This window comes from Ischnura elegans, chromosome 6, assembly GCF_921293095.1.
Source record: "Ischnura elegans chromosome 6, ioIscEleg1.1, whole genome shotgun sequence".
NCBI lineage: Eukaryota > Metazoa > Arthropoda > Insecta > Odonata > Coenagrionidae > Ischnura > Ischnura elegans.
The window spans coordinates 11,332,653-11,357,472 of NC_060251.1; the positions used below are offsets into that span (position 1 = coordinate 11,332,653).

The window sequence follows — 24,820 nt, forward strand, 5'->3', positions numbered from 1 at the left end:
CACTACGCATTCCAGCTCGCAAAACCCGCAATACTGAAGCTCTACACCAGCCCAATTTCCGTCTGGCAATATCTCAAAGATCCGTCTTTTTCGGCCTACCTTCTATTTTCAATTCAGTCTCCAATACTTCTTCCTCTCTTGACGTCTTTGCCTCCCGCTCCAATTTTAATAACCAAGTAAAAAGTCTATCTTTTTGACACTGACCTTTTGTATGTATTGTTTACGTTGAAAATTATTGCTATTTATGGTATTATTTTTTACATGTTCATTAATTATATTTACATAATTTATTTTGTTTATAAGCCCAATGTAAAGGCCTTAGTGCTGTTTTTGGTGTAATATAAATAAATAACTGATTTTGGTTTATATCTCAAAAAGGGAAAATTTATAACAAGCAATATGACACACATATTATAACTTAATTTACCCGAAGTGCTGATTTTTGACACGACTACAATACCATTGCAGCGATTTAATTCAATTTAAAATCAAATATAGCAACGAAATGCTGGAGATGGAGAGTGAAGGGAGGGAGCTTGTAGATGAATTACGGAGGAGGGAGAATGTATGGATGGAGCGAGTACTTATCAAGTAGGGGATGTTGCAAACAGTATTAGCAGGCAGAATGTTGGGTAAACTAGGGAAAGGGAAGGAAAAAATTGGATTTTTACATGGACTGAAAGAAAGTACGCTTTTCTGTGAAGTGGGAAGTACAGGAAGGAAAGGGAGGCTTGCCAGAATGCTTTTTAAGTACTCCATGGAAACCTACCTGAATCGGTATACAACTTAAATGGAAATAATAAACCTAAGGTAATTGTTTTTTTGTCAACTTTTAAGTCTTTCCGATTAATTAGTGTCGAAAGAAATGTCTTGACCCCTAAAATACGGTACGCTTTGTGGTGCTATCTTTAATCAAATGTAGTGCACCAAGATTGAGTAGAGTCGATGTAGGGGACCGTCGAGATTCCTCGGTCACAACCAGGATTATCAAGTGCTGGACTGGCCTGCCGTAAACCGCGTACTCTTCTTCCTTGGGGCCTCCTGATGCGACGAGTATTGAAGAAGCGGCCCCTCTGGTTAACGCAAGAAACCTCATTAGCGCTAAAAAAAAAAGCTAGCCGCTTGGAAACTCTGTAAGCGTCACCCTAGTCCCCAGACCTGTGAGGTTTTCGAAACCCCCGTCGCCACACCCGCTATCTTTCTCGCCATGACTACGTTATAAGAAAGGGATTTTGGACGATATTAATGCTAAATTCTAAAAGATTATTGTCCCTGGTTACCTCGGAAAGAAGGACAGCTCACATCCCTAACACACTATCTGCGGTTAGCGCATCGCTCACTGGTTACACTAGGCCTTCACCCTTCCACAAAAACTTATATTCCAAATTCATCCATTCACTTTCAATCACCTGTCTCCCTGCTGTCCAGCCTATTTCCACTCATACCCTCGGATACATCTCCACCACTCTTCCAGAAATGTTATCTTATTTTTCTTCTTTGCCTACGGCGAAATGAAATGGTTCCGATGATATTACTGTCGGCGTCAAATTGATGTGCCGCTGTATTTTGCAAATTTATCTCTGGACTTCATTGCATGCCATATTAATGAATACAACGTCATTTTTCAAAAAAATTTATTTTCAATTCTGATTCATTTATTGCTTTATGAAAAATTCAAACATCAAGTCTCGCGAGTGCAGTAAATGACTCGGCGCAACATAAAATTAGCCGTTTTGTCAACTTTATGAACTTTATAAACCCATGAAAAAGTACTACGTCTACTACATTCATCTTCCACAATATGTTGCAAAAATTAATGTAGATTAATAAAATGAATTTAATGTATTTTTATAACGCATATTTTGTTGTAAAAAACCAAAATGTTTAAACACTATCTAGTCCTACCTTTTACCCCGAAAGAAAAAATAAAATTAATAGAAAAACTTCTTCATTTATTTTAAAATTTTCTATCATCCAAAAATACAATATTTTTATGTAGTATAGATTATATATTGGCATAAAAAAGTAGACCGGACCGAACGAATGCTGCGTTGCCACGTCTTGCGCGCGAAACTACATGCTTCTTGATAACCGGCACTGGCCCGGCGCAGCCCCTTTTGGCAACACGACATTAATGGAAGTCATTAACATTCACAAGTATCAATATTTTTATAGATCATAAATTTTTTAATATAAATTAAGAAGTACCTGTATGAATTTTATTGTTTCTTTTGGGGTAGAAGGTAGGACTAGATAATGTCAAAACATTTTCATCTGTTCACAACAAAATATGCGTTTTAAAAATACGCATAAGCTATTTTATTAATCTAAATTAAAGTTTGCAACTTATTGTGGAAGATGAATATTGTTGACGTAGTAGTTTCCCCTAGGTTGAGTTGCAAAGTTCATAAAGTTGACAAAACGGCTAATTTTATGTTGCGCGGAGTCATTTATTGCAACGCGTGTCTGGAAGTTTGAATTTTTCTTAAAACAAAAAATAAATCAGAATTGAGAATAAAAATTGCTTAAAAATGACGTAGTATTTATCATTGGGGCATACATTGAAGTCCAGATATAAATTTGCAAAGTACGGTAGTTCATTATTTCTCAGCCGTACAACTACCAGCCTTTGCATTCGAATCGTAACCATCTTTTAGAGGTTCTTTTCCAGTGGAATTTTTTCTACTCAATGGAAAAAATCAAATGTAACCCCCGTTTTGAGATCTGGCCCTAGAGACATAGTTGAGAACTGTCGACGTCTTTCAATATTACCTATTTTATCTATTACTTTTTAACGTATTATTCATAACCGCATTGTTCATTTCCACCTGCCTCACATATCACCTTCTCAGCATGGCCTTTTCCCTGGTGAGTCCTGCCTCACTAATCTCTCCATACTGCACCACCATACAACTGCTGCATTCGAAAAAAAGGTCCCAGCTGGATGTCTGTTACATTGACTTTTCTAAAGCTGTTGATTCCGTTAATCATACCCTCCTCATCTAAAAACTACAGTCACGTTATAATATCCATGGCACTCCCTAATGCTTAGTGTCTAATTCCCTGACTTCCCTCTACCAAAGAGTTGTAATTGAAGGTATTCCGTCGAATTACCTGTTTCTTCTGGCGTGCTTCAAGGCAGTGTATTAGGTCTAGGCATGGGCAAAAAATACCGGTATTCGGTAGTACCGAGTACTATTTTTTTTCTACTTCGGTAGTACCGACCAGTATTTTTTTAGCGGTACTACCGGAGTATCGGTACTAGAAATACCGGTACTTCGACGGCGCTGCCATCTTATGTGTTATCAATGAACTACCTACCCAGCTACTTAAATAATTGAGTGTTAATAATATATCAAGCAAAGAAGGCCATTTCCAAGAATTAAACACCAATTCACAATGACTTGTAGTAAGAAGTGTTTATTTAATGAATGTCAAGGATATTTCTCAAGAAATCATAACAAGAGACAAGAAAATGGAGATGCAGACTTATGCAATAAGTGCACAACTTGTATTTAAGCTCACTAAAAATAATACCATCTGTTTATTTTAATTTAAACTGATGGTATAAGCACTAATACAGTTAATCAACGTAGGAAGAGACTGAAAAATAGTGATGCTATCATGATATAGGCTAAGCTGGTTTACAATAGTCATCAACTTTTTTAATGTATTAACAATGTTCATCCGTTTCTTGTTTTTTTTACATACAACCAATCAAGTGCACCACCAAAAGAAGACCAAATAAATTTTGCTCCTTAATTATTAAGATGTGTATTCTTGCTGTATGTTACGCTAATTTGCCGAAATACCGGATAATTAGGGCAATACAAGCGTTAAATCTTGACTTATTAACATATTTTATCAATTATGAAAGTACCGGTATACCGGTATTTTTTCGCCGGTACTACCGGGAGAGTACTATTATTGCTTTTTAATACTCATCACAAAAATACCGGTACTTTTTCAAGTACCGCCCATGCCTAATTAGGTCCACTTCTGTTTAGTCTCTTCGTCGACGACATTGATGATGACATTCTTCCCTCTAGCTATGGTGTTCTCCTCTATGGCGACGATTGTAAAATATATGAATGGGTGAACACCGCGGCCGATTCCCTGGGTCCACAAACTGCTCTTCAAGCACTGGAAACATGGTGCAATAAATGGCAGTTGCGTGTCCTGGAAAATCAACTGCGATGACTTTTTTGCTGTAGAATATCACTAAAAACTCCACTTATACTTAAATAATCAACTCATTCCCTCTGTTATTTCCCACTCCAATTTAGGCGTCACTTTAAACAAAAAATTAACTTTCTACGATCATATAAAAACCATTGTTAACAAGGCTATGGTAATGGTTGGAACCTCAGAGGAAATATATCCCTATCCTTACTCTGAGGTTGGGACCCTATACCGCAAGAACAAGGTATTCGAACGAGTGATTTGCATCGCTGGTAGATCGAAGTAAAAACACCGGCATAACATAATACATGATATCTGGATTAAAAAAATTCGGGTTCTTACCTAAATAACTTTAATTGTCTTCGTTTGTTGGATGCCGTGCTCCACGCAGACATAAGAATTTCTCCACCAACGCACAGCTAGATACGAACGGATATATTTCAATCGGGAAAATTCTCCTCCACTCAGAAAAAATAATTAAATAAATAAGGAAGTGAAAATTCCTTGTCGCTGGCTACGAGTGACATTTTTTACCTCTTGAAGTTTCCTCATTTTTCTGCCGAATTGAAAATAGAAATTTTTCCGCGTCGTGCCAGAAAAGAATGAAGATGGTGACCGGTGATGACGGCACTTTGGTGACAATTATTGACAGTCTCGAAATGGGTAACGAGTTGAAATCTTTCGAAACCGCAGTAAATTACCGATTCTTCAAAATATTGCATCGATATGTCGCTCTCCTACACACCGATTGGACATATCACCACAGCCAAAAGGCGAACTGACGTCACGCCACGACGGCGCACAGTGGGCTAGAATCAAAAAAAGCTGGCCAAAAGTCGCTAGAGTCTAAGTTATAAGTAAATTAACGAAACATTTTACAAATTGTGCATTGTAAATGTGTAATTGAACTTATTTAGGATTATGTAGGCCAAAATGTTGTTTAGAAGGGCGATGACAATTAAAATAGGCGAATGTGATGCGGGAAGCAAACTCTACAGGGGCACGCCTATCTTCTGCTCAGGAAATATCAAGGGAAAAATAGAATTTTTTCTACTGTTAACAACGTTAAAGCTATCAAATAGTTGTGCATAAGGTAAATTTTGAGTCAAAAAGCAAACTTTTCTGGTATGTTTTACCCGATTTTTTTTTCTTCTAATGTTCTAATCCTTGCGTCGGGCTTCCAATGCCTCTTCGCAAAGCTGCCCAATAGGAAGAATGTCATATTTCACGATTCCCGCTCCATGTATTAAAACCTTGTGAATAGTTCCCTCTCTATTTGCCAAGACGACACTGTGTAAATCTTGACTAGTCACGGTCGTTGTATCCATGACTGAGCAACTACTCTGTGAACGTCCTTCGGCAATTCGACAAGGAATACTGAAGGGAAACTGACTCAGCTAGAAATGAGCGAGCCAATCGCTTAGACGGCTTATTTTGGCAAAATTCAATTTCTAGATTGGAAAAATTTGCACGTGTTCAAAGTAAAAGAACAAATCTGGGTACACAAATCGGCAGCCGCCGATTGAAAAGGGCTAGGAAAGCGCGCGAACCGTTATGTTTATTACCGTCCTCCGCCTCCGCGCGAAGACCCAATGGTAAAACCGTCAGATAAGGGTACATACCACAAAGTCACCGCAAATAATAAGTAGTTGAGTGCAATGTAACATAAATGTAAACCAGTGGCAGAGACCATAATAATTTATAATTTTAATATTGAAGAAATAGCTAATAATTTTACTATCAAAAACTTGAATCAAAAAGACAATAAAAAATATCAGGTAATCAGTTCCATCGACAGCCGAACTATCATCACTCTTACATGGGTAGCAAAAAGCAAATTGCGGTCTACAACTAGGAATCATTTTAAAAACTTTTCTTAACTTCAAACTGCTTCTCGCCACAATGGAAAGTAAAATCTTTTTCGATGGTTGCAGAGTGCACTTATTGAAGTCACAACGAAACGGAAACAGGTGCAAGGAGGCTTTAGTTCCCAGGCACAAATAGGTAACTATATCCTCATTTGAAGCGCTTCTGACGTTGAACAGATCAATCCAGTGTTATAGTGGATGTTCACTCGACACTCTCTCTAGGAAAACTTGGACAACTGATGGATGTGGTACGCAAAAACAACCGAAAAACCCCTAGGGGCACTAACTAAGAATTCCATTTGTCGGAACAAGTGTCGGTAAGGGTCGGCAAAAATAAACAAAAAAGTGTAAAATGCATAACATGGGATAGCTACCGATGAATTAGGGGAAGTAGAAAAGACTGGTAAGGTTGTAAAACCAGCATTGTCGGGCCAGTGAGTATGGATGGTCGCAAATGCTCAACCAGTCGGCGCGGGCGCCTGTCGCTGCACGTGCATGACCTTCCTAAACCCCTCAACCGCAGCCTGCCCATGATGCTTTAGGGAAATCCGAAATTCTGAGAAAATCCTTTCAAATATATTTTATTCCATAACTCTGCTGAGAAACCTTCCAATGACCTAATCGTAGAATTGCCAGTCACCAATATAGCAAGAAATTGTTATTTGCGACAAGATGTTCGTTGAATTTAGCCCTTTACAGTATGATGTGCAAAAACAAGATGACAATTATTCATAAAATATGTGTTCAAGTGACAAATGTCATTGGATTTTTAATATTCCGTAGTATTTAAGCACGGATATCATACCCTTTCTTCGCTTAGTCCCGCCGCCGTTTCGTGGCCGCCACAGTGGACCGTGCGGCCGGGGTGGATTCACATAAATATGGTTGTTAAAATTAGGATCGCAAGTTATCGCAAAAACTGCATTCTGGGCATTGTTCTATATGCTTTTGTCTATCTCACAGTGCAAATAACTCCGAGTAGCTTGATGTAGATACAAACGATAATTACCGTTAAACTTAAAATTCAATTAAAAATCAACACAGTTTTTGAAATATTACAAAAATATGAATTAACTTGTAAAATGAAACAAACACTGTCTCTATTCATTTTATGAAGACCAATTTTATGGATAAAAATACTTTGAAACCAATATTCTTAACGACGACTCTGTAATGAAGCTACAAATTTAGCTATTTTCAACGGAAAAAATTTGGTCGCTAAAATCACTCCGACATGCTCTAATTTGAACAGCTGTAAAAATTATATTAACGTAGTCCATGCTCTGTATGGTATCCTATCTTATAGAGTACATGCTTAATAATGAATATCAACTGTTTTGGTTGATTTGCGCTAACTAGAGTTTTCGACTTTTGGCCAGCTTTTTTGGATTTTGGCCCACTGTGCGGCGGGGACTCCAACCTCGCACATATGAATGCATAGCTCACTTCAGATAAAAATAACCAATACTAAAATTGAACAATTAAAAGTTTAAAATAGTAATCAAAAAGTAATCGCTTTCAGTGATTGGATTACTTCAACTTGAATACTATCCATCACTTATCTTTATATGCTATTGTTCAACATTTTATGTGAAACCACCATTTTCTTGTTTATTTCCAGCAGATAAATACGTGAAATAGCATATTTGTAAAGCAAAAATTTTGAAAACATTGAATCTAAATTCTGCCTGACATCATTATCTTTTTGGTGGCTATTTAATAGTATTTACATGGTTGTTATCACCGTGAAATGTTTAAGATCATTAAAACATATTTATTGTAGATATTTTTTGGCACAAAATGTTTACTATGCATACGGAATTCATTTCTTCAGCTGATTTCATCAAACCCTGTTCCCGGAATGACCCAAAATTGAATGAATGTGCCGTGAAGCAAGGGCCTGTGGTGATTCCAAAGGTAAAGGACGGTAAGTAAAACTGCATGCAAGGGTTTCCCTACTAGTCATCCAAGTAAATATTTGTCACGCCAGTGACGACCCTAAACATCGCGTTGGTTTAACGAACGGTCTTCAGAGAAACGTAAGGGGAAAATCTAGGCACAATGCGGAATGTGGAAGTTTTCGGACACCCTGATGCAGTTAATCAGCTTGTTGGATACACTTGCAGGAAAAAAATTGTGGTAGAGGCCAGAAAAAGCCAGGATTCATCATGATTGCTGTCGGAAGATTTCCGAAAGAAAAAGCAAAGGAGGGGCACTATATCGCACTCGTATGGCTAATTCCTGAATATACAGGAGCCCTTCGAGGATACAACACACCGGGGCCGGGAACCAAGCCAGTGGCTTATACGCCCGATCACCCGGGGAGGGGCTGGAAAGGAAGGGAAAAGGAAAGAGGCGCCGCCGCGATAGGAGCCCAAGCATAAGCAATTAATGTGCCAGCGATTTTAGTGGGTTTTCCTATGAGGAATAAAAAAATACATCGATCAAATCGTTAGATTCCTGAATATACAGTGAGCATATGGCCCCAGGCTCGCGAACGAATCCTTCCTACGCTCTCTTAACCCACCACCAAACCTCACCCCGTCGGAGTCCGCTTCTCTCAAGAAACTCCGAAAAAACCCAAGTATAGTGATTACCTCGGCTGACAAGGGTTCTACGGTCGTTGTACTTGACACCAACGACTACACCGCAGAGTGCAATAGATTATTAGGGGATTCCTCCTCCTATTGCCCTCTCTCATCATATCCTAACTCTGAGTTCATCGGAGAATTGAACGAACTTCTAAAAACAAAAGGTCCCCCCGAAGGTTTAAGCCCATCTGACATTTCCCTTCTCTTACCACCTCACACCACCACGCCTTCCTTCTACATCCTTCCAAAAATTCATAAAGCTAATTATCCAGGCCGCCCCATAGTTTCCTCTCGAAACTCTCCTACTGAGCGCATCTCTGCTTTTGTTGATTTCTATTTCCAACCCTTCGTTCAGTCCCTTCCATCATACATCAAAGATTCACATGGCTTCCTGTCTAAGCTCAATTCTATTTCTCTTCCCCCCAATCAGCGCATTATCATGGCCACTATTAATGTAACCTGTCTGTACACCTCGATCCCTCACTCTGAGGGACTCGCTGCTCTCCGTCACTACCTTTCACTACGACCCACACCCCAAAACCCCAGCACTGACTTTCTTCTTGATCTTTCCCACTTTATTCTCACCCACAATGCCTTCTCTTTTAATAACAAGCACTATCTGCAAATCTCCGGCTGTGCTATGGGAAGTAAGTTTAGCCTTTCCTATGCAAATCTCTTCCTCGGCCTGTTCGAAGAAAATTTCCTAACAAATTACCCTCTAAAACCTCTCCTTTGGCTCAGATACATTGATGACATTTTTATTCTCTGGTCGCATGACATCAATTCCCTTAACACCTTTGTCTCTTCACTTAACTCTTCCGCCTCAGTTTCTTTCACTTCTTCCATCTCTAATACCAACATCACTTTCCTAGATGTGGACATTCTTCTTTCTGAAAATAACAAATTCAAAACATCGGTCCACACCAAAGCCACCAACAGACAGCGATACCTTCACTATGACAGTTGCCACCCACCACATACCAAACGTTCAATCCCTTTTTCTCTCTCCGTCCGTGGTCACAAAATCTGCAACAACTCCGAAGACCTTGAGAAGTTCCTTTCCAATCTACACACTTTTCTTCTCCGCCGCGGGTACCCCGATAAACTGTTAGTCAACAAAATTAGAAAAAAACCTTACAGGTCCAATAAACCCCGTGCCGAAAAGAATTGCTCTCCATCTCTTCTCACCACTTACTTCCCCGGTGCTCATGCCTTACAGGACATCCTGAAGGACTTGTACCCCATTCTCTCCAACCACAAATCCACCTCACAAATTTTCCCCTCTCTTCCACGGATCACGTATAAGAGACCACCTAACCTCAGCACCATCTTCAAAGCCACCCGCTCCCTTCAAAAATTGAATTCAGTCCCCACTACCCCACCCTCGCCGTGCAACCGTCCTAGATGTAAAACCTGTAAAATTTTCTCTCCACCCCCAGCCTCTTTCCTCTCCAAACTTAAATTCCTCCCGATATATTCTTCCACCACCTGTACCTCTACAAACATCATATACCTCCTTCAATGCAACTTCTGCCCCGCTTTTTATATAGGCCAATGCACCACCCCCCTCAACCTTAGAATAAATAATCACCGCGCATCCTGTTGTCCGTCATCCCCACACGCATCTCTCCCGGTCCCCACGCATTGTTTATCGCATGATTCCATCTTTAATCAATGTTTCAAAGTTTCAATCATTGCCTCCCTGTCACCCACTGACTCGCCCCTCAATCTCCACACCCTCGAATTGGCGTGCATCTGGCATTTGCAAGCCAACAAGCACCCGGGTTTGAATGTATCTTGTTGAGTTAGCCCCGCCCCAATACACCCCTCCCCTCTTCCCCCCACCTTTTCCCTTTTTCCAACACACTCCTTCCCCACTCATTCTCTCCTTGGCTGATGAAGTAGCTACAACTACGAAACAAATCAGAGATAGCATGCATTTTTCAAGTATCGGATAGTTTTTCTAATTTATAAATTTAATGCGACGCTAAAATGATCTAGTGGGCAATTATTTCAAACACTTTTTTATTGTAAATTCGTCCTACCATAGCTAATGTATTTATTTGAGTGATCCTTTTGGAAGATCAATGATCTAGAATTCGTATATGAAAACTGACTTCTATCCTCTCTTAATTTATCTAATCAAGGCATTCGTAAATACCGCATCCCAAAGTTGGAGCCGCTGAGGGTTGACCAGATTAAGGTGGACCAGGATCAATCAGCTGCTGTGGGAATCAACTTGGTCGCCCACGACATCGACATTCACGGAGTATCGCAAGCTCAGCTGAAGGACATGGAGTAAGAACAACACCTACCCCAATATCAACTACGCCACTATTCACGGCGATAAACTCCACAGCCACACTGACAGTATTCACTATGATTTACTCCATTTGATGGTTAATTTAAAGGTTAAGGTTGTACGCTTAATGTATTACCAAGTCAGGGATACAATCTACAAAACACGTTGAAATAAAAACTTGCTACTTACCTCTATTATAAACATTTATTCATTTCTAGGTTCCGATGATACTTTATCATTTTCAAGGTTAAAATGGTTGAAGGGAAGGAATCATTTTGTGCCTCGAAGATGATATAGTAAAATACTTTAAATATGAGAAATAAAAACGTTTTTCTCATCATCTGAAAATAAGAAAATAAATTTCTCTGTCCATATCTGAGGTTCGATATGAATTGTTACTCAAATTAAACATACTTTATGACAATAATTACGACCAAAGCAAAAAACGTTGGGCGCATGTAAGGTTACATTTTGTGTTTGCAATAAATAATATGAATATGGATTATTATCATTTACAGTTGGGTTTTCGATCGATATGTAAATTGATAGCATCTGCTACTGATTGATGCTATTTACTATTATTACGGTTATTCAAAATTCAGTTTATATTGAATGAGGAGGTAATGCTCAGTACTTAACATCTGAACGTATTAGAAATCACTACCTAATGAGTTGATTGATTAATGTTAATATTCAAGAAGATATCAGTTTGTTTACGTACTCAGCAATTATGGATGTAGGTGTTATTAACTGACACGCAATGTTTGAAGATTTAATATCTAAGCGTCTTTGATTCTGTTTTAGATCTCAAAGACCAGTAAAGTCTTCAACTGTGCGAATGTGTTGACTTTAGACAAGAATATGTTTGGTAAATGAAATCGCTGTTTGGTAAGAATTTTTAAGAGTAATGTCACCTATTGCAAATAATAAATGTAATGTTGCATGCGACTAACGTTTTTCGTTTTGCTCGTAATGATTGTCATAAAGTATCTCACCATTTGAGTAACAATTCATAACGAGACTCGGATATGGACAGAGAAATGTGTTTACTTTTTTTTATTGGCGAGAAAAACGTGATTTATTTTTTAATTAATCATATTTTTCTTCTTTTTAATTTTAAATGATTTTCTTCTTCCTTTCTCTCTCTTCCCTCATGTCACTATCAATCAACTAGCCACCGGTGGCAAAATGTGGAATTAATTTTCCATACAAAATTAATTTTGTTATTATTTTTTGAAATCTAACCATCATCATGACAGAAAGCATATAAATATGCATTGTAATCTAGATCTGAGCTAAATATAAAGTTTAAATGTTGTAGCTAGTCTTTAACTGTGCTAAAATTGAGTTACAAAGTTCTACCTAACAAACAGACAAACTGGAAAGTAAGTTAAGAAAGAAAGTAAGTTAAGAAAGTAAAACGTTGTACAAAAAGGAATGGTGAATTTCTGACTTCTATTAAAGACAAACAACAAAAATTCCACGCAGCAAAAAAATTTCAGGGCAAACCAGGAAAGGAAGAGAATTACAGGCTTCTGTTAATGATAATTAATTACAGTATTCTACCGATTAAGGTAAGTTTCCATGGAGTACTAAAGAAGTGATCTGGGCGACTCCCTTTCCTTCCAGCGCTACCTTTTTCAATTCACTGTACGGCCTACTCCCTTTAAATCTATGTAAAAATTCTTTTCCTTCCCCTCTAAAAATTCTTGTCCTTCCCCTCCCTCGTTTCCCTGATATACTGCCATCCAACACCATTTTCAACACCCTCGCCCTGCTAAGTACTCGTCCCATCTATATATTTTTTCTTCTCCGTTTGTCATGTAAAAGCTGCCTCTTCTCGCCAACCATATTCAGCACTTCGTCGTTTCTTTTCCTCTCCGTCCATTTCACCCTCTCCATTCTACTCCATACCCACATCTCGAATGCCTCCAATATTCTCTCGTCTTCTTTCCTCAATGTCCACGTTTCCGCATCGTAGAGCGCTACACTCCGGATCAAAATCTTCAATAACCTTTTCTTTAAACTCTTACATAACGATCCTCTCTGAAGCTCCTTCCTGTTAATGAACGCCTCCTTTGCTAATGCAATTATCTTCCTAATGTCCTTACTACTGTATCTTTTTTCCTCTAACGTACTGCCTAAATAATTGAACTCCTCTACCTGCTCAAGATTTTCACCGCCCACTTTTATCTTAAGTCCACAGTTATTCCTCGCTCGTGATGCTGTACAAAACCGCATAACCTTAGTTTTCTTGTGATAAATCCTCATCCCTTACTCAACGCAACGCTCGCATAACGCATCCACTAGAGCCCGAAGCCCCCTCGCTGGCTGCCTAATCAACGCCTGATCATCCGCGAATCTCACTCATTGGAACATCACTTCTCCCACTTTTATTCCAGCTTCTAACTCATCCCACTCTTCTCTTACCATCTCTTTAGTTTACACGTTAAAGGGCAGCGGCTAAAGAGGACAGTTTTGCCTCACTCCTCGTCTTATTCTTGCCCACCCAGATTCTCCGTCCGCTACCCTCACCTGCGCAGTCTGGGCCATACACAGATTATTAAAAAAATATGATATAAAAAAAGGCTCTCCGAGGGTCTCGATCCGGGACTCCCCCGCACAGCAGTCGCAATGTAAACCAAATGGACTACGCCCTATATCATTATAAACAAGTTCAGAAGCCATTCAAATACAGCTATGATGATCGCAGCGCCTGCAATTTGGTGACCATTTTTGGAACTCCAGATTTAATTTGTATTCCTAAATATTACACGATATTCTATTCCGATCGTAGTAAAAGAGTAAATATATTGCATTGCCATCCAGTTCTGAACTAGTATAAAGTTTAAATGCTGTAGCTAGACGAAAAGTGTGTCAAAATTGAGTTCCAAATTTCCGCCGTAACAGACAGACACCAAATTAGGTTAACAAAAACGTAGTAAAATGGAAAATTGCAAGTGTTTATTTCCATCCGTAAAAAATTACACTCCACTACATGGCGCTCGGTTTTCTGATTTTATATATATGAACGAAACAAGCCAAAATTGCATCCCACAGTTTTAATTATGTGTTAAAAAGATAAAAACCCTTCACCACGAAAAAAATCTGTTATTCATATTTCAGTGTAAATCAAAATAATTTCAGGTACCTATTCAGTAATATTAGTAATTGAACCATCGGTGATCAATTGATAAAAAACGACATCCAATTTCTTGCCTTCTAATTTGGTATCAGGTTTGCATTACACGCTCAAATGAGATAAGGCTTTTCACTTGGAGTTGAGTTAGAATAATGATATTTTCCAAGAGTAGCATGGCTCAATTTAATTAAGCATGCATGCATCTCAATTTAATTAAGCTCATTTCAGTAAGCATTTTAATAATATGCCAAACACATTGAATTCAATCAATAGCTAGGAAAATTCATCAGGCTATAATAAATTATATTACCCACTTACTTTAGGTTTCTTGTGGTCCATTACTGACTTTTAAGAGTAGATATAAAAAGACATTCCCTTACCAAGCATGTTGGCACTGTTATTCCGAATCTTATTTCTCAAAAAAATCTTGCATTTTTACTCTTCCTGAAAATTCTGAAAATTTCATCCCGAAGTTTCAAGAACTCACGTTCCTCGATTACGCTGTAAAAATACCCGAATTGCACCTCATTCTCAAGTCTGTGACTATCTACTTTTAAGATAAGGCTCAAATTATTAGCAATTTTACTCAATATAAGTCTCTAAAAAAATGTTAAGGACTGGTGTATAACCTCTGCTTCATTAGATGAGTCGAGTACTCTCAGATCCCCCTTAGCAAGCAAATGTTTTTTAATTGCTTTTCATAGACAATCGTATCGTTCCTCAATTACGCTGTTCAAAAATCCTAAATTTCACCACCTCCTCAAGTTTGTGACTATCTACTTTTAATAAAAGGCTCAAATTGCTAGGAATTTAAATGAAGGTAAATATCAAAGCGAATGGTTATGATGGGTGAATAACCTACTGTATGCTTTATTTGGTGAGTCGAGCACTCTCATGGACATCATAGCAAGCATATATTTTTTTAATTGTTCCTTATAGACGATTGTATCAATAATAATCTTTCCTGTCCCACTCAAATTTCAACAGATTTCAACTTTTTTTCCAGCATCCAGGTTGATCCCCCAGTCTTCAAGATGAAATTTTTCTTTCCGCGAGTGGAGCTGCTGGCCAAATACAAAATCAGCGGGAAAGTATTGATCCTCCCGATCCAAGGCAAAGGAGACGCCAACATCACAATGGGTGAGCAAGCCAAACACATTGAATTCAATCAATAGCTAGGAAAATTCATCAGGCTATAATAAATTATATTACCCACTTACTTTAGGTTTCTTGTGGTCCATTACTGACTTTTAAGAGTAGATATAAAAAGACATTCCCTTACCAATGTGCACCTATGCTAGGAACACAAATTCTGCACCTTTCCAAAATGTATTAATAATGTTTAGATGCTAGTAGGAGAAAGCAATTAATCCATGAATCAAATTCAAGGTCCGTTGTTCGAATTCCTGTTCATTTGAATGAAATATTACCGGACAATATTCTAATAAACTTATTCTATTGAAGAAAAAACTACTTTCGCCTCATGGACTAAAACTATGGGTTTCCACCAGTAATTTTACACCAATTCGCGTTGGATATGAGTGAAAGCATCCACTTCCGACCTCGTTCATCGAAAATCCTCGCAAAATGCGTGCAAAAACTAATGTCCGCAGTAGATAATTAGGACTAACGGACATATTAAAAGGACAAATACGTAATGATCGCACGTAACGAATTTATGCTTGGAGTCTTTCGTGTGGAGCAAAAAATATAACCGTCGAAGATGGCATAAAAAGTTAACTTTGTTTTATCCACACAGTGCTTATTTAAAAAACTCAACTGATTTCGAAATTTCAGCTCGTTATCAAGAGGTTCAACTCTTGATAATGACATGAAATGGTCGAAAATGCCAAAACCGGTTGAGTTTTTTAAAATAAATACTGTATGGAATACAACAAAGTTTACTTTTTAATCTATCATGCCTCCATTAAACAAGGCGAATTCGCAAACCATGATTTTATAAGCGTCAAAGTCAAGAAGAAATTAATTAGGACTCACATTTGCAGCATGCTTCCTTGTGGTAGTTAATCACAGACGATGACAGCCTCGGAGTAACGTGACGGATGAGACGACCTGATTGCCGATGAGCGTGTGGATCGTCGCCAGAGCTTCGTTAACTCCCGGCTTGAGCTCACCCAACACGTCCCGCCACTTATCGACGAGAAACACGTTCATGTTGCCACCTGCAAAACAAAATACATATTACTTGCGTGTGTAGAAATGATTTTCCTACGTTGGAGTAAGAATCATTTTATTAGGACTCATATTTGGAGCATTTTCTTGCTTGCGGAAGTGAGGCATGGACCATCGCTTATTTTCTAAAATTTTGGGTACTGGAACGCATACCAACACACGCATTCCACACACGATTATCAAATATAAGCGCCTCTTCCCCCTAAAAATTCCTATTTTTTTTACTTGTAATTAACGTTAATATGAGGAATCATGTTTCATAAAAAAAACAGGACGCGCTCCGAAAATAATGCTATTGAATTCCTGGCATAGCTCCTATCGGTAGGATTGTAGTCAAACCATTTGGACTAGGTGTTTTCAACACTAAGCTTTACAGCCGCTGTGGGATTCCTCCACCCCTAGACGGCGAAGCCGCCCCTCAAATGAATAACGGTGAAACACTTCGGAACTGCAATTGCCCTCTGGGCGGCGAAGCCGACCCCAGACGAGGAACGGCAAAGTCGTTCCGAGGACTAAGCGGCGTAGCCCCGGGGGGCACACTCAACCCCTGAGCGGCGAAGCCGCCTCTCAACAAGGAACGGCGAAGCCGTTCCGAGGAATGAGAGGGGCTTTTCCTACCACCTGGCCGGCGAAGCCGGCCTCTAGCACATTCGGGTGAGATTATTCGAATTTAAATTCTTCGAACAACCACAAAAGTAGATGGCGAAGCCGGACCCGGGGTTTTTAAGGGGCGGAGCACCTTAACGAGCGCTTACTTTATATCGTATCGAAACAAGTTTTGGACCATTACTACTTTACCGACATTTTAAAATTTCCTGAATATTCCCGAAGCACCCGTGATAACACTGGAGTTCTGTGTTACAATAAGCTATATATATTTAACTGAAACTTGGGAAATAAAACTCCCTCTCAGTACCTATATACCTACTGCTATTTATCCCTTCAAGCTAGTCGTAATAATCACATAAAATCCGCTTTGGTTGAATTGAACACTAAATGCTGAATCTGCAAATCCTTAGCAATGAACTCCAATTTTTTTCTGGAATTTATGTGCCAACATGTTTTAAATTATTCACTCATATTGCTTTGTATTTATTAAATCTTTAAAATACATTTCCTCCACTGATTATTCAGTGGCTCAAACTTCAAAGCTAGGCAGGCTTTCGCGACATTGTTTCGTGTAGGGTTATTTGGGATTTCCACCGGATCAGGTTCTCCATCACAGCAAACGTTTCGATGAACGAGTTGTATACCTTCGTCAGGGAATGCTCTGCCCTTAATTGAAATACCTTGATGACGATGGACGACTCGTTCATCGAAACGTTGGCCGTGATGGAGAACCTGACCCGGTGGAAATCCTGAGTAACCTTCCACGATTACCCCGGCAGGCAAAAAGGTTGAATGAATAGATATGAAAGTCGCAAATTCGTAGCCATCACAATAATATCTACTGATAATTTAACAATAATAATTCCTTTAATCTTGCACACATAGAAGTTGATAATAGACCATAATAACATCCCAATGGGTCCATATAGTATTTCCATTTAAAAATTCCACGAAAACTTATTTTGACGCAGGTTTAATTAGTCGTTTGCTATTAATATAAATATGTGAGCTGAACACGTAGTAGCGAAAAGATAGCAAAATTAAACTATTCAGTGAAATATCTCTACAATTAATTCCCATACGTATTGTTCAGTAACAAAGAAAAACCCTAACCATAGACTTTCTTGATTGAAGCTTTCGCGGCTCATGATGATTAAAAATAAGTCACATTCGGGTGTATGCTGCGTGTCGTGATGGAGATAGCCCCTTCTAGATGGGGCTATCTCCACCATGACACGCGGCATACACCCGTATGTGACTTATTTTTAACTAACCATAGTCTTTCAATTCAGACTAAAATGAAAGAATAGAAAATGGATATAACCACGGTAAGATATTGATTCTATTGAAAAGGAAAATGGTGTATATATTTAAACAATGCATTCACTACCAATACGATGTATATCAATGTACCCTGAACATTTTGACCAGGTGTTGCCAAATAGTACCTAAGACTAATGATTTTTATTTGTATCTCTTTTTCATCTTTGCATCAAACAGTAAACCTTGACCTTGAATTCGGCTTTGACGCAGAGTGGGTCAAGAAGGAGAATGGCGTTCAATACCTGAAGATGAAAGATCATTATATAAAGTACGACACTACCAGGAACTACATCAAGCTGGATAACTTATTCAATGGAAATAAGGCCCTTGGTGAGACATTTTTATGACATTTACATTCTCCTCTCAAATACTAGAAGATCACACCTATCCAAGGACTACGGGTGGTATATTATTACAGTATTCAACCTATTACGGTAGGTTTCCATAGTGTACTAAAGAATTCATCTGGGAACCCCGCTTTCCTTCAAGTGCTAGCTTCTTCAATTCACTATAAGACCTACTCCCTTCCAATCTATCTAAAAAATCATCTTCTTTTCCTTCCCCTCCCTCGTTTCTATAACATTTTACCCTATAACACATTTTTCAACAACCCCTCCCCGCTAAGTATTCGCTCCATTCATACATTCAGTCTCCTCTGTACCTCATCTAAAAGCTACCTCTCCTCGCCAACCATATCCAACACTTCATTGTTCCTATTCCTCTCCGTCCATTTCACCTTCTCCATTCTTCTCCATACCCACATTTCGAATGCCTCCAATCTTATCTCGTCTTCTTTCCTCAGTGTCCACGTTCCGCGCCGTAGAGAGCCACACTCCAGATCAAACTCTTCACTAACCTTTTCTTTAAACTCTTACATAACGATCCTCTTAGAAGCTCCTTCCTGTTCATGAATGCCTCCTTCGCAAATGCAATTCTCTTCCTGATGTCCTTACTCCTGTATCCGTTTTCCTCTAACGTACTGCCTAAATAGTTGAATTGCTCTACCTGCTCAAGTTTTACCCCACCTACTTTTACGTTGAGACTCACATTCCTCGCTTGCGATACATTACCAAACCGCATTACCTTCGTTTTCTTGTGATTAATCCTCATCCCATATTCCTCGCAACGCTCGTATAACGCATCCACTAGAGCCTGTAGTCCATTCGCTGAATGGCTAATCAACGCCTGACCATCCGCGAATCTCACTGATCTGAAATTCATTCCTCCCACTTTTATTCCAGCTTCTAACTCATCCCACGCTTCCCTTACCATCTCTTCAGCGTACAGCAGCGGCGACAGAGGACAGCTTTGCCTCACTCCTCGGCCAATGCTTACCCATCCAGATTCTCCGTCCGCTACCCTAGCAAAACTTGCACAGTCTGGGCCATGCACAGATTACAAATCAATCACCTGTCCCTCCAATCTTCACCTATTTTCTTGAGAATATCCATTAACTTTACCCATTTCACTCTATCAAATACTTTTTAAACATTCACAAAGCAGGCATACACGTCCTGGCCATACACTAGGTTCCTCTCCACCAGGGACCTCATTATCACTATTGCGTTACTAGTTGACTTCCCTTTTCTAAAACCAAACTGATCCAAATATTCGCCCAAATATTCGTTTGCCCTCGCCTCCATTCGTGTGTTCCATATCCTCAGTGCCACTTTACCCGCGTGCGATATTAGGCAGATAGTTCTATAATCTCCGCATTCCACAGCTTTCTTCTTTTCCGCTGGCGGAATCAAAACCGTCTTCACGAAATCCTACGGCCAACATCCCTCCTCATAGATTCTGTGTACTAGTTCGAAAAACCTTTTCATAATTTCCTTCCCTAGATTCTTCAGAAGCTCACACGGGATATTGTCCACACCTACTGCTTTCCTAGCCTTCATCTCACGAAGTGCTTTCTCTATTTTCTAATATAATATCCCCGGCCCAAGATTATACTCCTCCTCTTCACTCATAGCCTCTAAAATCAATCTCTCCGGCCTGTTCCTTCCTTCATAGAGATCCTCCACGTATTCTTTCCATCTACTCTGTACCTCTTCTCTCTCGGTTAGCATACTTCAATTTTTAGCCTTAATTTTATGCATGTTTGCTCTCTTTTGCCGCCCGATAGTGACTTAACTTTGCCATATAACGCGCCTATCTCTCCTTCCTTCTGAAACTTTTCCATTTCCTCACAGTCTTTTCCACCAAGCCTCCCTTGCTCTCTTAGTTTCACGCCGTAATCGATTATTAATTTGTATACACATTATTTTGCCCTGTTCTTTGTCCAAGTTCTTTCACTTCCTCCTCTCCTCCATTTCCCTTGTCATGTTCTCCGTTATCCACGGCATCTTTATCCTTCTACAGTCAACGAGATCAATTGACTTCTCAGCCGCTCAGCTCTCTTATTCTGAATTTTATAAGTATTTTGAATCTTAAATTGCATTACATGAGCACTAGGTTGTGGTCTGCATCCGCATCTGCTGCTGGGAAGCTGCGCGAGTTTTTAACACTATTCCTAAACCTCTTTCTTACCATAATGTAGTCCATTTGATACCTCCCCACATCCCCTGGACTTTTCCATGTGCACCTTCGCCCATACAGTGATTGAACCACGTGTTTGTAATGAATAACGTGTTTCTCCTGCAAAATTCTACTGCTTTCTTATCCCTGTCGTTCCGAATTCCCAATCTTAACCAGTTCATTAGGCTGGGATTCGAAAGTGACTTGGGAGGTTAAGTGATGGGCTCAGAGTGTTCAAGAAATCAAGAATCAATAATACTCGGGATTTCCACCGGGTCAGGTTCTCCAACTCCATCTGGGCCGACGTTTCGATTGGCGGGTTGTCCATCGTCTTCGGGGCATGTCGAGTCTAGAAAATCGTCCTCCTTATATGTGGATGATGGCGGTATCAACCGGGGCAGGTGTTGTCTGATTGGTCGAGAGTTTCCCACCTTTTTCCTCGTTCCTCACGAATGCTCCTCAGCACTGGTTTCCATGAGACGCTCAGAGTGTAGCCAGTGTCGCGGTTTATGGTGGTGTTGAGACGAATTTCAATGGCCTCTCTTGCCAGTCTTTCCCAAATTTTTTCTATGCGACAAAGGACCTTGGTCTTCTCCCAACAGATGGCGCGGTCGGAGGAAATGCTGTGTTCGGTCACAGCCGATTTTTCAGGCTGCCCGAGTCTGAAATGACTTTTTTTTTCTTATCAAGATCATCTTCTCAGAACCTCACTTTATTTCCAGGTCCCGCAGAAACCATACTGGAAGCGAGATATTTACCTGACGAATAGGTATCGGGACTCGATCATCTACTAAATAACGAAGGACTTCAATTAGTGCTGGGCTAAATGGGCGGTTGACTCATTGGAAAATCACACAAGTTCTTGTAATTGTCAAAGTCTGGTTTCCTTAAACCTCGCAGCACCCCCCACCACACTCCCATTGTGGCTGATTGCGGGGTAGTATGCAAACCGACCGCACGATTCGTAAAATGTCTTCATAACGTTATGATCATGCGATAAAATCCAGAAAACGACAGAGTTAGAAAGACAGCTTAAGATGAGGGTGTCATTGCATACAATTTGGCAGCAAATGCTGGCATTAACAGATAACTGCCCACAGAACAAGGATGGGATTGCATAGGATGTGAACAATGATGATGGATATCTACCCGTTGCCATCTAATAATATATTTCTCCTCGTTAAAAAGAGATTTAGAATAATCGACGCATATGTAACACCAAACAATTTTTTTTCTTTCTTGACGATTTACGAATTAATGTATTTTACCAATTAAGGTACGTTTCTATGGAGTACTTAAGAAGCATTCTATCAGCCTATGTTTCCTTCATTTACTTCCTTCTTCGATTCACATTAAGGCCTAATCCTTTTTATTCTATCTAAAAATCCCATTCTCTTCCTTCCTCACCCTCGCTTACCTAACACTCTTCCCACTGTTTTCAACATCCCCTCTCCGCTATGTACTCCCTCCATTCACACCTTCTACCTCCTCCGTAATTCATCTACAAGCTCCCTCTCCTCACCCACCATCTCAAGCACTTCGTCGTTCCACATCGTCTTCCTCTACGTCACCTTCTCCATTCTTCACCACACCCACATCTCGAATGCCACCAGTCTTCTCCCCTACTCCTTCCTAAATGTCCGTGTTTCCTCACCGTAATGCGCTACACTCCAGATCAGACGCGTCACTAACCTTTGCTTTAAACTCTTATATAACATTTCTCTCATGAGCTTCTTCCCGTTCATGAACGCCTCCTTCGCTAATGTAATTCGCTTCTGGATGTCTTTACTTCTGTATCCGTTTTCCTCTAATGTGTTGCCTAAATAGGTGAATTGATCAACCTTCTCAAATTTTCCCCACCTACTTTCATCTTGAGTCTCACTTTCCGTTCTCACGATACTTTACAAAACCGCATTAACTTGGTCTTTAATGATCATTCCTCATCCCACACTCCTTGCTACGCTTGCCTGACGCATCCACCACATCCATTATATTCAGGAATTATTCCAACGAATCATATTCAGGATGTTATTAGTCTGATTTCTGTCAGTGTATGGAATATTTCTATGTATCATGGTAATTGATGTATTTTTTTCATTTATTTTTCTGTTTCAATCTTTCATAATATTCTCAAAGGAACGCACGTTAAAGAAAAGCGTACTTTGATTCATTACCTATGGTATATTCTTTTATTTTTGGCCGCACCAGCCAGCTGTATGTTTAATTTAAGAGGTGGCAACCCCAACACTGGTTCTTACCACAGGGGTGCCTATATTACACCTTGTAAAAACTCATGCTTGAGTAAGCTGTTATAATTTCATGTAAAATAATGTGGAATCAATATATATTATTATTATTATTATTAATTCCTTTACGGCTTGCAGGGCGGTCTGTAGATGTTCATATACAACAGCTATTGTTATAATTCCCCTCCCCTCTGTTTCGCAGGTGACCGCTTGAACGAATTTATTGACGTTAACTGGCGCGAGGTGACGCAGGAGCTGGGACCACCATTCGCCGACGCCATCGCCCTCGTCATCAGGAGGATCGTGTCCGGAATCCTGGAGCAGGTGCCACGGGACAACATCTTCCCGGAGAAGGCTTAAGCAGCCAAGGACCAATCAGAGGGAGATTGATTGGAGGGGGGAGACTCACAAGGAAGATGGGAAAAACAAAAGATTCTACAGAGATGGATTGATAATTCTTGGTACAGGCGTATCTACTGGCGTCTGAATCAGGGAAGCCAATATTTTATGGGAGGGTTCTGTGAATTCGGGAAAAAATATGCATCTCATAATATGGCAATTAAAAGATGATTACTGAAGTAGATATTAGACCCGAAGGTTATTGTGGACAGAGATTAAGCCCGAAGGCCTTTATAGATAGGTGATGGTAGAGCTCACTCCGGACAAACCCCATTCGCGTGTAAATGTCACACATTTCCTTTCCTGGTTCACCTCGCACTCTCGAGAATTTTGTGTCCGATGGCTTCACTCGAGATTGAAAGTGTAGCTAGCGTTTAAATTCTCGTAGTAAAAGCATTATTTAATTGTACTAATCATCATCTTAAGTTATTTGAGTTCAGGCCAAATAATTCAATCAAGCGCTAATACCACGCTTACATGGTCTCAATAAGACCGGGGCCACGAAAATAATGTCCTTCTCAACGACCCTCCGATCCTTCCCTGTGGTTCTTCCTCCGTCTGTAATCGCTCAGAAGAGACGAAACTCATTTAAAGTCTCCAGACTCGTTTACAAATTACCAATCTCCCAAACAACATCACACACTTATTATCGAAAATGGGAGGAGATTTAAAAATAGTATGCTGTGATGAGAATGGATTTGATATTATAAAAAAATGGCTGAGTGTAAAGGCCGTCTCTGGCTTCTTCATTTAGCCCTCTCTCCTTATTAATCCATGTCCTTGAAAGTGGAATGGCTGAAAAGGATGTTTTCCCTCCAAAGGCCATTAGAAGAGCTTCATTAAGGATACGTTATAATTAAGGCCTCCCAACACAATGCTCGAGCTGAGGAATAAAACAGTGAATGAGTTTTCCGAATAAGATCTAATGGGTATGAATATATTTTTCGAGGATTTACCCATAAAGAAATCACTTCTCCTATTAAGTATCTATAGGTATATCTCAATTAGCTAGGAAAATGCCGCAATTTTGGCGAGAACACCGCACAGTAACGCTTACATGGAGACTCAAGAAATACAAGACTGTCAACCTTCGACTAGTGCCCAATGCGCAAGTCTTATCAAATACTAATAAGTTCCTTTCGTAAGTAGGCTGATATATTTAAAATATCAGATATCTTACGCAAAATGTGAGATTTATTTAAACATGTACTTTATTTCCTGAGAGAATAAAAATTATGTGATATAATGCAGTTGTTCTCATTCAAAACAGTTTTTTCACACTTTTGTTTAAACTGTATTTTTATTCATAGTTTTCATATAATATTTTTAATTAAGTAAAAGGTAATAGCCTCAATGAAACCGCATGCGATGGTAGATGAGTGCTTTGATGTCCTAAAGATTTTCGTTCGCCCGGCAACCAAACATTCAACCCGAGTCACCTTTGCTAT

At 39.5% G+C, this 24,820-nt stretch overlaps 1 protein-coding gene across 2 annotated transcripts in view; it reads left to right on the forward strand.

Moving 5' to 3' along the window:
* Nucleotides 1–24,618, forward strand: part of LOC124161505 (protein takeout-like) — a 29,316-nt gene extending 4,698 nt beyond the window's left edge. Inside the window, exons 2-6 of one of the 2 annotated variants that reach the window (XM_046537842.1) lie at nt 7,885–7,977; nt 10,789–10,939; nt 15,092–15,225; nt 18,388–18,540; nt 23,176–24,618. In XM_046537842.1, the coding sequence (XP_046393798.1) occupies nt 7,885–7,977; nt 10,789–10,939; nt 15,092–15,225; nt 18,388–18,540; nt 23,176–23,333 (689 nt within the window). In that variant the 3' untranslated portion in view covers nt 23,334–24,618. The remainder of the gene's footprint in view (nt 1–7,884; nt 7,978–10,788; nt 10,940–15,091; nt 15,226–18,387; nt 18,541–23,175) is intronic. The other variant, XM_046537843.1, reaches the window with a different exon arrangement.
* The last annotated feature ends 202 nt before the right edge of the window (nt 24,619–24,820 follow it).